This window comes from Pseudonaja textilis, chromosome 1 (assembly GCF_049901715.1).
Source record: "Pseudonaja textilis isolate UNSWEBS1 chromosome 1, rPseTex1.2, whole genome shotgun sequence".
Lineage (NCBI taxonomy): Eukaryota > Metazoa > Chordata > Lepidosauria > Squamata > Elapidae > Pseudonaja > Pseudonaja textilis.
In genome coordinates, this window is record NC_141990.1 from 310,507,290 (window position 1) to 310,522,793 (window position 15,504).

The 15,504-nt window shown below is 37.8% G+C and overlaps 1 protein-coding gene across 2 annotated transcripts; it reads right to left on the bottom strand.

The window, feature by feature from the left end:
- Window positions 1-10,449: 10,449 nt before the first annotated feature.
- On the bottom strand, window positions 10,450-14,813 carry ARF6 (ARF GTPase 6). Of its 2 annotated transcripts, XM_087922497.1 has the most exons (3): window positions 14,523-14,813; window positions 14,176-14,443; window positions 10,450-14,057 (listed from the first exon to the last, which is right to left on the bottom strand). In XM_087922497.1, the coding sequence occupies exon 3, from the start codon at window positions 13,580-13,582 to the stop codon at window positions 13,055-13,057; it is 528 nt and encodes a 175-aa protein (XP_087778623.1). In that variant the 5' UTR covers window positions 13,583-14,057; window positions 14,176-14,443; window positions 14,523-14,813; the 3' UTR covers window positions 10,450-13,054. The 2 variants fall into 2 exon arrangements, with proteins under 2 accessions (XP_087778623.1, XP_026554565.1); XM_026698780.2 differs by having other exon boundaries at window positions 14,176-14,712.
- Between the last annotated feature and the right edge of the window lie 691 nt (window positions 14,814-15,504).

A 15,504-nucleotide genomic window follows, 5' to 3' on the forward strand; every position in this document is an offset into this window, starting at 1 on the left:
GAAGACACTTGCTTTGAGCAAGTATTTGACAACTACTTGCAGCCATAAAGGACTAGATTGACTGTATTTTAATCAAAATAATTTAACGCTTTCAGGAAGCTGTACTCATTTCCTAAAAAAGAATACTGTACTTTTTAATGATTTTTGCTGCAGAATTTAACTACAGCTCCACACTACCTCGGTTGATAAAACCATTATTTTATTTGTCTTTGGGAACTACATATCTTGCTTTAAATAGTCCTAAAGTAACTATGGACATGTTCATTACATGGCTAATTCAGTGAACATTGTACTTAACAGTCTGATGAAATTATATTAAACAGTTTAGGACTGAATTATTTAAAGAACTTCCTTCACTCTTCTCAAATCTGTCTATCCTTCAAAATCAGGATTTCATTTTTTTCTTGTTTTCCTGTAGTTTCCTCAAAGACATAAGACAATTAATTTATCAAGCTTTGAACTATCTATTTGTCTGATAGTATCCTTTCAAAGTCTGAAGCAGGGATATTTTGGTTATCGCAATCTTGAATAGCAGATCTGTAATACTTTACAGTATCTGTGTACAAAATTTATGCCTATCATATAATGTGAAGCAGTGGTCATCTTGTTCTGGCAGATTATCACGGCCCAGAATGGAGCAGGGGAAGAATACTGTACACCTTATCTCAGCCTGAAAACTGATGTGTTGGTAAATGCAGTAGAACTATGGCACTAATATTGAGGCTAATTGCATATTATGCCTGGGAATATTTTTGGAAACTTAACAACTATGGTGTGAAATTTGCTGAAACACTCCCAGAGGTTTGACTCCAGGGACAACAGGAGCATGATTTAAATGCCTAAAACATGTAAGACTTTCTAGTTCATTCTTGCCAATTCACAAAATGACTGCCACTGTAAGAATGGCCAGTCTCATTTACAAAAAGGCAAAACCATGTAATTGTTCTGTTCTCCTCACCTCACGATATCATTTAGTGTACTAATTTAACGATCTGGGCAAGGGGGGCACACTTCCAAGCGAAACACTCTCTGCAGTCTCCTGCTATTTTTATTTTCTAAGAATGCCTCTGAGGCCATTCTTGCAAAATGAAGATGATGTTGAAATGTTCTGCTTTGCTTGGCGGCATTCATCTTTGCCACTTACTTTTTAATTAAAATGTACTTTAAATAATTAGATGCAGGAGACAATGCAGCCTGGCAACACCAAGGGAATTGTCTAATATTGCCATAGAGTTTTAGTACTGTACAAGTAGCCACATATGGCTTTGATGGTGGCTAACATTCACAATTCCTCCAGTCTTCACCTGAGTTGTTCTGAACCCATGAATACACTTTTTTTTAATCCACCTTCACGGATAGATACTTAGTTCTGTAGGCATATGATTTCCAGATAAAAAGTGTATGGTAGAATTCAAATATGGTAGCTATTTGCATTAGGATGAAAGTCTTTTAGGTTGCCATACATGAACAGTATCTTGTGCACATGGAATCACAGAAGCATAGGGTTGGAAGGGATCGCAAAGGTCTTCTAGTCCCTACTCTCCAAGGCAGAAGTCCGTATATCATCCTGGACAAATGGTTGTCCATCTCCAGTGATGGAGTACCTATAATTCTGGGATGCAAGATGTTTCATTGATTTATTGCTCTGTCAGAAAATTTCTCCTTAGTTCCAGGTTGACCTTTCCTCTGAGGAGCTTTCACCCACTGCTGCTTGTCTTTTCCTTGGATGCTATGGAAAATAAATCAATGCCCTTTCTCCTGTGACAGCCCTTCAAGTATTGGAAGACTGCTGTCATGTCTCTCCCCTGAGCCTTCTCTTCATTAGACTAAACATACCTAGCTCCCTTAGTTCATTGTATGATTTAGCCTCCAGATTCCTTGTCATTTTTGTTGCTCTTCTCTGCATTCTTTCTAGTGCCTCAGCATCTTTTTTGAATTGTGCTGACCAGAACTGGTCACAATATTCCAGGTATGGCCTCAGTAATGCAGCATAAAGTGGTACGATCGCTTCTGGTGATTTTGATGCTAATCGTCTGTTAATGCAGCCTAGAACTGTGTTGGCTTTTTTGACAACTGCAGCACCCTGCTGGCTCAGGCTTAGGTGGTGATCTACCAAGACACCTAGATCCCTCTCAGTGTTACTGTTGAGCCTGGTACCTCCTATTCTATACCTATGCATTTAATTTTTCCTACCTGTAGGACCTTACTTTTCTCCTCACATAATCCTACTCTCCCAGAAACATTTCACGGGTCATGTGGTTACAGGACAACTGGTAATTAATATTTGTGGAACTTGTTTCATGATTTTCCCAGACCACTGGAAAGTATGATATGTTCAAGAACTCTGCTATGCAAGTAATGGGTGGAAGGAGGAGATACATCTGATTGATCAGTTTTAAATAATACGTTTGCTAGTATTTCACTGATAAGGACTAACTTAATTTTAGTGTACTGTTTTGGATAATTATCCAGTTTGCTTAATATATAATACTAACTATTCAGAAAATTGGTTTAAATAAGTGGAATGGATGTATTAATTATGAATTAGCATGCTGAACACAACCACTGAGACGCTAATCATGGTGACAATTAAAACTCATTGTCAATCCAGTTTGCTTACGTTACTATAAGAAGTATTTAGTAATAGTAAGAATTGTTTGTCTGAACAGCTGTCAATTAGAATGTACAAACAGAAACTAGTGGGTTTACTTGGATAATTCAGGGAAGCAAGGTTAAGAAAACAAGTGTAGTTCAAGTTATTCCATTTGCTCAAACTATCTATAAGTAGTGATGGACTGTTCCAAAATAATATGGCATCCTTTGTGAAACTGAATTCATTGCATTTATACAGCAAATACAATAATTAGATATTTAGCCATTATGAACACCGAGTAACCAAAACGACCATATTAGCCATTATGGACAATAAGAAGTGTTTGCTTTCTGTTAAGTACTTGACAGAATTGTCTGCTTTCTTAAATAATATTTGGCAGTGCTAGGTTGAACAATGTAATAGTGGAATGCATTCAGATTATAGAGCATCTAACAATGGTTTTACTGTGAAAAGACTGGTAGAATTATAGGGTTGGAAGGGACTTTGGAAGTCTCCTAGTCCAATCCCTTGCTCAGGCAGTGAGTTTGGATTTCCATGTCATTGAAAATAACACAACGGCCTTTTGCAGGTGGAAGAAAATGAAGAGAAACATTAAAATAAAATATGGGTTCTTTTTTTCTATATAGAAATCATTATACTAGGTTCAATCAATGGCAACCTAGAAACCCAGAAAGATAGTTTGTGGTCATTCTATCTGGAAGACCATCTCCAAGTACAATGATTGAGGACTGTGAATGTTGCATAAAATATTCAGAAATTAGGAGCCATGAATTTGCTTTTGAATTTGCTGCTTCCTGGAAGTGGTCATTTTCAGCCGCAGACAATTCCTTGCAGTCGTGCCAAAATGGCAGCCACTTCCAACCCAGGAATGGAAAGCTCCATTCTGCTTCCCTAATGTGGTCTGTACAGTGCTGAGGATAAGTCTAGAACTGTAGAGATCTTAAAAAGATAAGTGTATAATGAATGAAGGGGGAGGAGGCCCAACCGCTATGGGGGCATGGTGGGGAAAATCTTGTAGGGACCCGATTGGGGCGGAACCTGCATGGACATGCGGGGTGTGGGGGTGGGGGAGGAAATAGGCCCAAGGCTGTGGGGACCCCAAGAGGCAGGAAGCAGAACACAAAGTATCACAGGGAATGGGGGAGGCCTGGAGCAGGTAGGCTGGGTCTGTGCTGGGCCTTCCATGGCCTTCCCACCCAAGGTCGTCTTTGTTCCGCTTAGTAACAAAGAAGAGCAGGGGGTGGGGATTGTTAAGCAATTGTTGTTATCCCTTGCAATCAGTGGTGGGATTCAATTTTTTTTTAGTACTGGTTCTGTGGGCGTGGTGTGGCTTGGTAGGTGTGGCTTGGTGGGCATGGCAGGGAAAGGATACTGCAAAATCCCATTCCCACCCCACCTCATAACCTGCTTTCCAGTTCCGTTCTCCTATGCAGGGCAACAAAAGACCCAGCTGATCAGCTGGGACTCGGGAGGCAGAGAATAGATGGGGGTGAGGCCAGTCAGAGGTGGTATTTGGTGGTTCTCCGAACTACTAAAAATTTCCGCTACCGGTTCTCCAGAACTGGTCAGATCCTGCTGAATACCACCTCTGCTTGCAATAGTAATAGGCAGGATCCATTACAGTCATATATTGCTCACTCACTGTTTTAACAATTATATCCCAATTATACACAATCCCCAAGAATGTTAGGCTATTCTATTGAAACACAATTTTAATGCTTGTAACTATTATTGTTTCTTACAAATCAAAGTGTTTATAAACCGTTTCTTCATAAATATCTGACCAGATTCATATGTTTTAAGCTAGCAAGGTTGCTATGGGAAGGGTACTTCAGACTTTAACTTGGAATATTAAGATTCATAAACTTACTGACCCCAACTGACCCCAGACACTATGCGAGGACTGAAATTCTTCTCAGAGTAAGATTTATAGTGGTTTAATTAAAAGAGTCTGTTGACAGGAGAAAACGATCATTAGGTTTCATCCTCTTGGGAGAATAAGGATGAAACAGTGCCAGTCTGAAGAAGTAAGCAACAGAATAACTTCTATTTTCTTTCCATCACCATTCACCTTTTATTAAGAAACGAACATAACATCCTTTAGGATTTGTAGTGCTTACATTCTCCTGTTCTTTATTCATAACATCTGCATTATTTTACATTGGTATAGGCCTAAGAGGTAGAATAGCATTGCAATTCTACCTGCAATTCTGTCTGTTCCATTTCCATTCTTATAAGGAGGATTCTATTCCAAGAATCAAAGTGTCTTATCTAGAATAATAAATTATCAAATGGCTTTCTGCTTCTGGTGGTACCATTAGCACTAGATCCATAGCAAAGACCAGGGCTTAGTAGCACATGAAGCGAGCGCGAGCTCATACACAGACAGAGATTAATAATATTTAGATATCTTTTTCTCTTAGAATATAGATTTAGTAACAACCTGCAGTCTCCCAGGAAATTAAATGGGTTCTGCATCAACTGGCAATTGGATATCCTAGGATTGCAACTCTCAAAACTTACAACATCTATACAGATTAGAATCTCAGGCAATTGTGGCCTTAACATATCTGGAAAGTGTTAAATTGGGAATAGGAAAGGCTAATGCAGAGGATTTTATATTACATTACCTTTTAGATTTTAAAAAGAACTATTAACAATGGCAGTTAAATGTAATTCTAACATATAAGATTGCTTGAGCCAACAAACTCTCATTCCTTGTACATGAACACTTGGAGCCGTCTGACTACTTTCAATTTAAATTTGAACCCAGTGTTTTAATTCTTTCTTGCCTGGGCAAGAGTCATATTATTTAACTGAATATTATTAATTGCATGTTGTATACTTGTACTTAGTTTTAATGCAAGAAACCTCAAACCTGCTTTTCAGGAAAAGTAAACCTGAAAGCTGTTGGCTACCCATTTTATTGTACTCTCATTCTAAAGCCGAAATAATGTGAATTCCTCTAATATTGAAGACTAGTTGAATATACTGTTAAACCTATAAGATTTTCAGTATTGATTTTCAGGGAACTCAAATGGCAACAAAGTTTTTAAGACGCTATTATAGGATTCAGAATGAAGCTCTTGCTTATATAATGTAGTAAAAATATCAATTCATTATTACAGGAGATATATAACCTTACAAGAAATTTAGTTATGTGACAATCATATAAACTTAACAAATAATTTTTTACTGAATGAAACTGATACTATTTCTGACCAAAGCACAGATTGTGTTTAAAGATGCAATGGCTATCTTATAAATAAATTGTCTCTTTAATCATGATTTGAAAGAACCACAATGGGCTGCAATGGGATACAGTGCTCTAAGGCATACATTGTAATTAACAAAGAAAAATGGCCAGATACACACAACATATCATGCTGAAATCAAGCCACATTCTTCCTTAGTACAATGTGTGAGCCTATATACTATGTCTGTAACACTTGCAAAATATCTACTTTGTAGGAATTATATCCTTTTCGGTGTTAAATACAGGGGGAAGCCAGCATTCCTTTCCAGAATCTCTTAGGCCATAAATGTTTCACACAACTACTCTGTTCACAACTACTCTATTCATTATCTCTGTTCAGATAATGGATTTATAACACCAAGAAAGGTCTTACTTGCTTATATTCTACCTCCACTTTTTTGTTGTCTTGCTCTGACTGATGCAAAACTTTTAGTTAGATAAACTAGTTTCTTCCTGTATCTAAATCAGAATCTGATGTATAGTAGATACTGAATCAGGTTTTTGATTCAGTTGTTAAAAGAAAGTCTGTAGTGTAAACAAGCACTGAAGAAATGAAACAAAATAAATTACTGCAAGGTCCATTCTAATAAACTCCAATGAACCAGAGGAATTCTATTCACAGACTCTTGTTCATACAGTGAACCACATTTTTAGAGAATCTAAAGTCATGTGATCAAATTTCATGCCTCCAGTTAATGCAGACCATTTATCACTTGTCCTTCTGAAGACCGGCACTCAAAGTACTAAAAAGAAAATTGTGGCACTTCAAAGGCCAGCATAGGCTTTGAGATATTTTAAGACTTATGCTTAATAGTTCCTGGCAAACATACATTGTTCTATCATAACACAACTTCCCTTCTATAGTTTATATTGAAAATTCAGTACTTTTGAGGAATGTGTTATAAAGATTGAGGGCAAACAATTCAACAATCTTAGTCTTCAAAGAGAGATTCAATGTCCTTCCATAGAAGTTTTTGGTATGTGGTACAGAGCCTCCCACAAGAAAGATAAACATGACCTGAACACATTTAGTCTCCCCAGCCCAGAAAAAAAGGTAACTTAAGTTGAAATGTACATTGTAACAAGATTGCAATATCAGACAGTACTGTAAAGCAATTTAAAAACAATGAGATAAAAAGTTACATGAAGCTACATGAATTAGCTTAGAGAATCAACCAAATAGAAAAACAATTTAGTTGTAATTCAGAGGAACAATCTGGTTTGAAGACTGTAAGCTTTAAGACTGGAAGGTTGGATTAACCACTTTTGTGGAATATTTTGCACATTCTCAGGTTGCCAAGGGAATAAAGATAAATGTAAAATCTTGGCTTTGTTTATGTTAAACTCTTGTCAAGAAAAGTCACAGAAACTGGGCCATGAAGGTATTTTCCAGGTTCTCAAATTTTCTCAATTTTAAATGCTACAGAGCCCCAAAGAACCAAATTAAATATTTGAATTATGTAAACTTAGTGGGGAAAGAGAACTGTAATTTATGTTCAAGTCACAAATTAAAGTATAGGAGTCACAGATCACAAATCAGTTACTCACAATGATAGCTGGAAATTATGAGACTCAGAGTAATTATAATGCTATACGTCTTTCAGCTCATCCTCTCCCCCTGCATTTTGACTATGGGGAAAACTAGGCATGTCTTGATCTCCTGGAAGAAAAGTTGGATATAAATCTAACAATTCAGTTACAACTCTGATCTGGAAATGTTAGATGGTTTACGAATTAAAATTATTTCACAGTGGTCCTATGATTTTTCAGAAGCTTGAACCATTCACAACTGAAATAAATGTCATAGAATTGTCAGGGGCTATTTACTCTTGCATGTTTATCCCTTGATATATGTATATGTTGTGCTTCAGTTGTGTCCTTTTCTAGAATGTGAGTCCTTGCATTCAGTCACTCAGGCCCTGCTCAGGTCATATCTGAACTGCTGCAACACGCTGTGCATTGAAGAGTAGTAGGAAGCTATAGCTGGCACAGAATGTGAAATGGATGGCATATAAATTTAATAAATATTTGAACATTCTATAAGAGTGTAATTGCTGCAAAGATTCACTCATGCTGCAAAATAGTTTTAATTATTAATAAATTATTATTGTTATTATTGACATATGGTTAGCCAGGAGATCACAATGCTGTTGCAAAGTAATAATTTGGCTTGCCAAGGTACCAGCCCCATTATAGGACATGCTTGTGCATTCCCAAGGGGCACCGGAGGAAGCTAATTGGCTTCACACCAGAAAGATGAGTGGCTCTTCCTGCTGCACCACTCAGTCCTCCTCCCTTCCCAGAGCTGCCTTGTAAGCAGGTGACACAACTGGGAAGGTTCAGAGCCATCAGGAATCTGCCTGCCTGCACAGAGCACCAGCTCGTCTCCATACTGAAGTGGTACCTATCTATCTACTTGCATAGAAAAAGCTTTCGAACTGCTAGTGGATACACTGAGGAGCTCACCCTGCCATACAGTGCCAGGGCTCAAACTGCCAGAGCTGAGATCATCTCCTGCATCATTAAGCCACGGAGTCACTGCACCTCTAATAATTCAATTGAGATAGTAGACTTGGCTAAAACTCTGAAACACTGAAATTAAGTGTTGCTTAATTTCAATGCAACATTGGATATATGTTTAAGAACCCACTTTTTAAAATTCAGAATTTATAAGATGCAACATGAACAATTATGGTTACAATTTCTGAACCAAACCTCAATCAACAAACCTGATTTTCCCACCTCCCTCTCTCATTTAAATATCGTAATAAATCCATTGAGATTTTTAAAAATTCCAAGAACAGTCTCTTTCTAGAATCTTCAATGACTTTCATTCAAAAGAAATTCTAATATTTAATTGCAGTAAAGGATTTTGAACCAAGTAATATTAATTTATAGATCATTTCTAATTTTTGGCGAGGCCCAAATACACTTGACATTGTAATTCTAGAATATCTATATAGTCATCCCATTTCAGGTATTTGTTGCATTACAATTGTCTTAAATTTGGCAAAACAATACACAATTGATTTAACTTAATTCCTTTTCAATGTGAATATTATGCAACCTTAGATTCTCTAGCATTTATAGAAAATAGTATATATCCTGCACATACATATTAACTTTTAGGTTAAATCCTGGGTTGTCAGAATTATTATCCTTAATACAATCCTTCAAATTGACTTTGATTTGTATGTATTTATCTCATTTGATTTAGCTGTCATAGCATTAATATATTCACCTTTAAAAACATTATATACATTGATAGGGTCCACAATTTACTAGTATGTATTTACAGGCTCTTGCTTTATTGCATCTTATTTTAGAAGCTTCTTCAACCAAAGTGTCTCTGAGTTTTAAATTATTTGTTAAATTTATTTGCCACCTATCTTACTATGGGGCTATTCTAGGCAGTTTTAGTTTTAGGAATAATTGGCATAATAATTGCTTTTACTTTGCTAATATTGCAGAGATTCTATAGAGATTCTCAGTTAACCATGTCATGGTTGTCCCAAAGGTGCTTTTTCAAGAGGCAATTGGACTTTCTGGTTTTTCTTTAAAGATGTTTCACTTCTCATCCAAGAAGCTTCTTCAGTTCAGAGTTGAAAAAGCATCTTTGGGACTATTGTAACTCACCCATCTTTGATTTTCCAATCTACTTTCAATGATTAGTTTTCAATATTTAATATTTGAACACAATTCTAAAACTAATAGTCCTAGTATCCTAATATGATGAGAACGTAACCATTGTCTTAAGAGATAAAACAAGAAAGATTAATGACAGAAAATACGCATTGCTTATAACAGACTATAGCTCAGAGAAAAATATTGTCTGAATGCTGTGCAGACTTTGATGGTGACATCAGAAAGACAATACAAATGTAATTTGCATTACAGTGTTGAACACAAGTACATACCTTTTGGCATTTCCATGACACCATCAATACATACAATTTAGTTTTCATCACCATCATGGATGCTGGTGCTACCTATACTCCAGTATTATTAACCATTAATAGATGTGCTAATGGCCTGACTTGGTGAAATGTGGTCTCTTAAATTCCTAGAATAGTTATAGTCAACTTAATTATTTCCAGTCCTTTTGGACACAAATCTATCATCAAAACATAACAAGTTTAATAGCAAGGGACTTTGCTATTAAGAGATACTTTGCAACAATAAGGAAGTTGTTTGCCATTCTTCCAGGATGTTTTTGCATCTTCCTATTGTAATTTACAGCCTTGGTATTCTCTAGTAATTTTGCATTCAACTATTAACCAAGTCTGACCTTGCTTAGCTTCCCAGCTCAAGCATGATTAACTGGATGCTGCTATTTGCTAAGCAAGGCTAGGTTCCCATGTTTTAAGTGGTCTAACCACAGCAGAAAAAGCTACATTTTAATTAATCAAATCAGCAGCCTTTACCCATAGGCAAGAACTCTGAACATAAACCACACAAAACCTGAAAAGCAAGCATTTAAAAAACTTTTTCTCCCCCATTGAAATATAACATAAAAATGTGCTGTATAATTGTTTTATTTTCTGCTTATTAGTTCTTTTACCAACACTACAACCATATTGCAGACACAAAAATCCTGTTTACTTTATTTAGGGAGATCACAGTCTACAGACTTATCAAACATAGTTAACACCATTCAAAAATGTATTTAGTTGTACTTTATAAGTCACATGAACACAGAAGTTGTATGTACTGATTTTTTAAAGGAGTGGAATTCTAACAGATTGCATTTAATCTTGCAAGCTGCAGATAAATATCTAAAGCCATTTTTGTGGCTACTTTGAGCCACAGAAAAGACAAAATCTTGTTTCTTTGGAAAAGGACACTTATAAATTTTTGTACATTTTGTTCAGTAGCAAAAATTATTTAATCTATTTGCCACATATTTCATGCAACATCTGTGATTTTCATCCAAAACTGTTGATTTAAAGGGGAAAGCAGAAAGTATTCTTTTGAACCATAGAGAATCAGCATACCTGGAGGAACAAAATTAAATGACATACACAAGTTATGTATCCAACTTAATACATTTGTATGAAGATTTGATTCTGCCTCAATTGGAGAAAAGTACTACAAACTCTATACCAAAGGTAAACCCACCTATATTTTCACTGCAATTAGTTATATGAAAGTTTGAGAACCAGTAACAGATCTTCAAGTTTTCCAGTTTAGGCAACTACTTTGTGCTTGGCTTTAGCTATTCCAGAAGACAGTCAATTGTTTATGGACATTTCTGTGTTTAACACAATCATACTATAATAGTTTAGCTCATTGTTCTCATGTTATGTTTTAAAAGATTTTCTGAAGGAATGCTGCATTTTCTATTGATATTAATTTCACTGATTTTATACTAAAATTGTTTATAGATTCATCTAGAATTAGGCTTTATTTTCTGTTGAGTGATGCTAAGCATTGAGTTTTAAGAAACTAATTCAATATAATTTTATCTCTCAAACATCTTTGGTACAAGCTTTAGCTCACAATTTAAATAGAAAAAACACTGAAGTGTAATATAATGCCCCAATTTAAACAGATACCCTTTAGAAAATGGGAATTTTCTTCTGGGTTTGTAGTAATACATTCCTAAAATTCCTCAGATGAGTGTTACTCCTTGAGGAAATTCAAAATTAATCCTTAAGGCTGAATAAAAAACCAGCTGTGTTACATTTTTGCACCAGTATTAATACTTCATTGAAATTTTTATGCTAACCTGAATTCACAATAATCTCCCGACAACTAATCAGATATTTGAATGAGATATGGCAAAATAATGATTGCCTTAAAAAAAATAACATGGAAGTTTACATTCATAGTCATTTGCTCACTCTCCACCCCAATCGTTAGCTACCCTTCCAAAGGGATTTATAAATGTAGACATCCAAAAGACAAAGTAAAAAGTACTGCCAGAATGAAAGGGTAGAACTTGCCTGTATATGTTCAACGTGATTTTGTGTACAAAGAGCCAAGTTTTCCAAACCCACTCAGTTGTTGCACTTAATTTAGTGGCATCCACAAACCATACTCTCACATCCTTTTATTTTGATGCATTTAAGTTTAACAATTACACAAAAGCAGATGAAGGTTCCTTCCTACCTCTCAGGTTCATAAAGCTGCATTAAGCCAAGTTAAAGATCCAAAAATATTTATTATTTGAGATGCTTTTAAGTCCAATTGTGATACTGCCATCCTGTCTCAACTGTTGAGAGGAATAGTTTTACCATTCAAGTTTTGTGTTTTAAAAAACTGCACGTCACAGCGATGCTTATAAATTATTGCTGCATTTCATGGAATGTGATTTTTTTTTTTGCACTAGAACTGGAAAATAATGCAATTACTTAATATTGCAGCTGAAAAGCTAACAAATTGCAAAGTACAGGAACTGCGGTTTGACACCATTCTCATATCCTGCATATGGTTACTATTTAGAATGGAAACTTATTTGCATTTTTAAACATGCATGATATAACAACTTACTTTCAATATTCTGAAGTTGTTGGCCAGATAAACTAATATCAGGTTCTAATGTGCAACCATATGTTCAAATGCTACTTTTATTATTTATAAATGGCCAAAAGAATTCAGAATTTTATTTCCTTTCTTAGATTCTTGCCATAAAGAGGACAGAATGCAGTTAATTCATTAACAGTGGTTTTCATTTTACTAGATAACAGAGACCTAACATATTCTGCATCATGGCAAAAAGAAGCAAATTTACAGCAAAAATAAATGAGGGAGAAAACTATCAAACTCGAAAGCATACATTTTAAAGAAATGATACATTTAGCCCCAGAACCCAAATAAATGAAGTCAAAGCATTGCAACATTTGAGAAAAAATATTTTGCAAAGCTGCAACCTGTGTCTTCCCCCCCAACCCACATTGCTGGAAGTTTGCCACAGAAATTAATGCTTCTGTTCATTAACAGTTAAAGATTAGAGCATTTCTTAACACCAAGCAAATTTTTTATTTAACTGGGAAGCAGTCAAGTGTGCAGAAGGAAAGGATGGTAATTGGAGAAGAGGTGAGCAATCATTAAAATCCTATGGATGCTTAATTTCTGAACTTTTTAGTAAAGAGAATCATTGTTTTCTGGGAAGCCACAGTGTTCCTTATGCGTGCTAACTCTCTTAATGACTAGTAACAGTTTGTCATGGTTTAAAATAATCATTAGGATTTATAGTTAGATGTTAACCATGTCAGCCCTTCATAGAGTCCATCACCCGAGGTGGCACAGGATGGCTGAACATACCAATTCCTATCCCTGATTCGGGTCAGGCCCAGTTTTTCTTGGATCTCATGTGGCTTCATGGCATCAGGAAGGTCCTGCTTGTTGGCGAAGATAAGGATGATGGCATCCCGCATCTCTCGATCATTGATAATACGGTGCAATTCCTGGCGGGCCTCATCAATGCGGTCCCGATCAGCGCAGTCCACCACAAATATCAGGCCCTGAGTGCCCGTGTAATAGTGCCGCCACAAAGGCCGGATTTTATCTTGGCCCCCAACATCCCACACGTTAAACTTGACATTTTTATAAGTCACCGTTTCTACATTGAAGCCCACAGTCGGGATGGTTGTGACCGCTTGGCCCAGCTTCAGTTTGTACAAGATGGTGGTCTTCCCTGCTGCATCCAAGCCAAGCATCAAGATCCGCATCTCCTTGTTGCCAAAGATCTTGGACAGTACCTTGCCCATGATGGTAGCAGTAGAGAGACAGGCATCCACAAGAAGATAGAGAAGGGTTCTTGTTACACCCAGTGACAGGGGGGAAAAAAAGAAGACACACCACGCTGCTGGATAGAAGCCCAATGCAAGCTGAAGTGTATTTACTACAACCACAACCAGGAAGCCAGTCAATCTGAGCTACAGCAAAGCGATGGGAGGACAAAAGGTGGCAAGGGGGAAAGCACCACCCTGGCAGGCACCAACAAGGAAAAAACGAGAAGGTGGAGAGGATTTAATGCAGTTTAGTGCCACCGGAGGGGCGCGAAGGGACCCTCCTGGAGACCCCTCCGAGAGAACGGGGGCGGAGCTGGCTCAGAAGGGGGCGGGGCTTCATGGGGAAGGGCGGGAGCGCCCGGCGTCTTTCAGTCAGTCCCTCTCAGGGCAGGCCTGGGCGTCTCCCCCCTCCTTTTCCAGTTCCGAGACTCTCTTGAGCGACGGTGGGTGGCTGTAAAGAGACAGGGAAGGTGGGGAAGGGCAACACAGTCAGTCAGAGGAAGGCTCTCTGAGGTGCAACGTTGAATTTTTTTAAAAAAAGAAGCCGCTCACCGTCCCCACGTACTCACCTCAAGTCTCGCCGGCTCCTCCGCCCGCCCGCCTTTCCGGAAAGGGAAAAAGGCCCGCCTTACCCTTTCCTTCACAAACTCACTGCCTGGCTTGACTGAATCGCGGCGACCGTCTTCAACACGCAGGCGCGCACCTCGGCCGGCCGACACTTGCGAAAGACGGCCCCGCCCACAAGCGAGGAGGCGTACCGGGAATTAAAAGCCATTGCGCACGCGCGGTTTTTCCCCTCGGCGACGGGAATGAGCCGACGCAGGCTGGAAGGCGTGTCTAAGAGGGCGGAAAGAGGTCATTAAACGCTCCATGGAATGATTGCGTAAATAGTGCTCAATAAGTTTTCCGACTTCACCTTCGTTATGCGCAGGCTCGCCAGAATTTTCTTGAACATGCGCAAAGAATCAATCCCGCCCGGGTTCAACTGCGCAAGTGTTAAAAAAGGAGATAGAGAGACCGAAAAGCCTTAACTTTTTTTAAGGGTTAACCACTCCTAATCCGCATGCGTGGCACTCCCCACCTTGTCAGAAATTTCATCTGCGCGTGCGCTATTTTGCTCTTTTCTGCGCAGTTGCAATTTCCAACCAATCGTGGAAGGACAAGAAAAACACGCGATCAGAATTCACCTCAATTGCCCGACATAAAACTACGCAAGCGCACTGTCGTCATTAACATAGCGTGGTTTGGCTGTAGTGCGCATGCTTGTTAGAAAGTCTGCCTGAGTTGATCTTGGAATGAGAGTTTGAATGGGTAATGTGGAAGCACGGCTACCTGTATAAAAATTAAAGTGAGGTAATCTGCGTCAGGACTTGCGTATTGAACTCATTTTAAAAGGATTAAGTGGCGCAAGGACGGCAAAGAATAGGGATGGGATTGATAATTTTGTGTCTTGGAACTGCATTGGGCTGAACACGCCAGATCTAATACTTGCGTTTGAAGTTTTGAAAATTCTCTCCACTGATATGCAACTGATTTCACGAAATTTTTTTTCTGTGTTTTCTGAAAACTTGTACTCGAAAGCCGAATTCTTTTTCGTGAACATTATTTTGTATCTCATCTGCACTGGTTTTCTTAACAGTAGCGTTGAGACGTTGCGAACTCCATAAAAAAAAATACCCTTATTAGACCATTCGAAATATCACAACGCTTGAAGTTGGTTGGAGGGCTCATAAACGGGGGAAAAAAAACCACCAGCTGATATTGAAATCACGGACTGGAAACCTCTTATGGATTTTTTACACTTAAAAATGATTTGGGGACTAACGATTTTGATTAGAAAGGTTACAGAAATAAGGGAATTATGTAATCTTAGAGAAGTTGGACTTAGAGAAGAAGGA

Excerpts from the sequence above, each read along its gene's own strand:
- ARF6 (XM_087922497.1), bottom strand. The coding sequence starts at position 13,582 with ATGGGCAAGGTACTGTCCAAGATCTTTGGCAACAAGGAGATGCGGATC.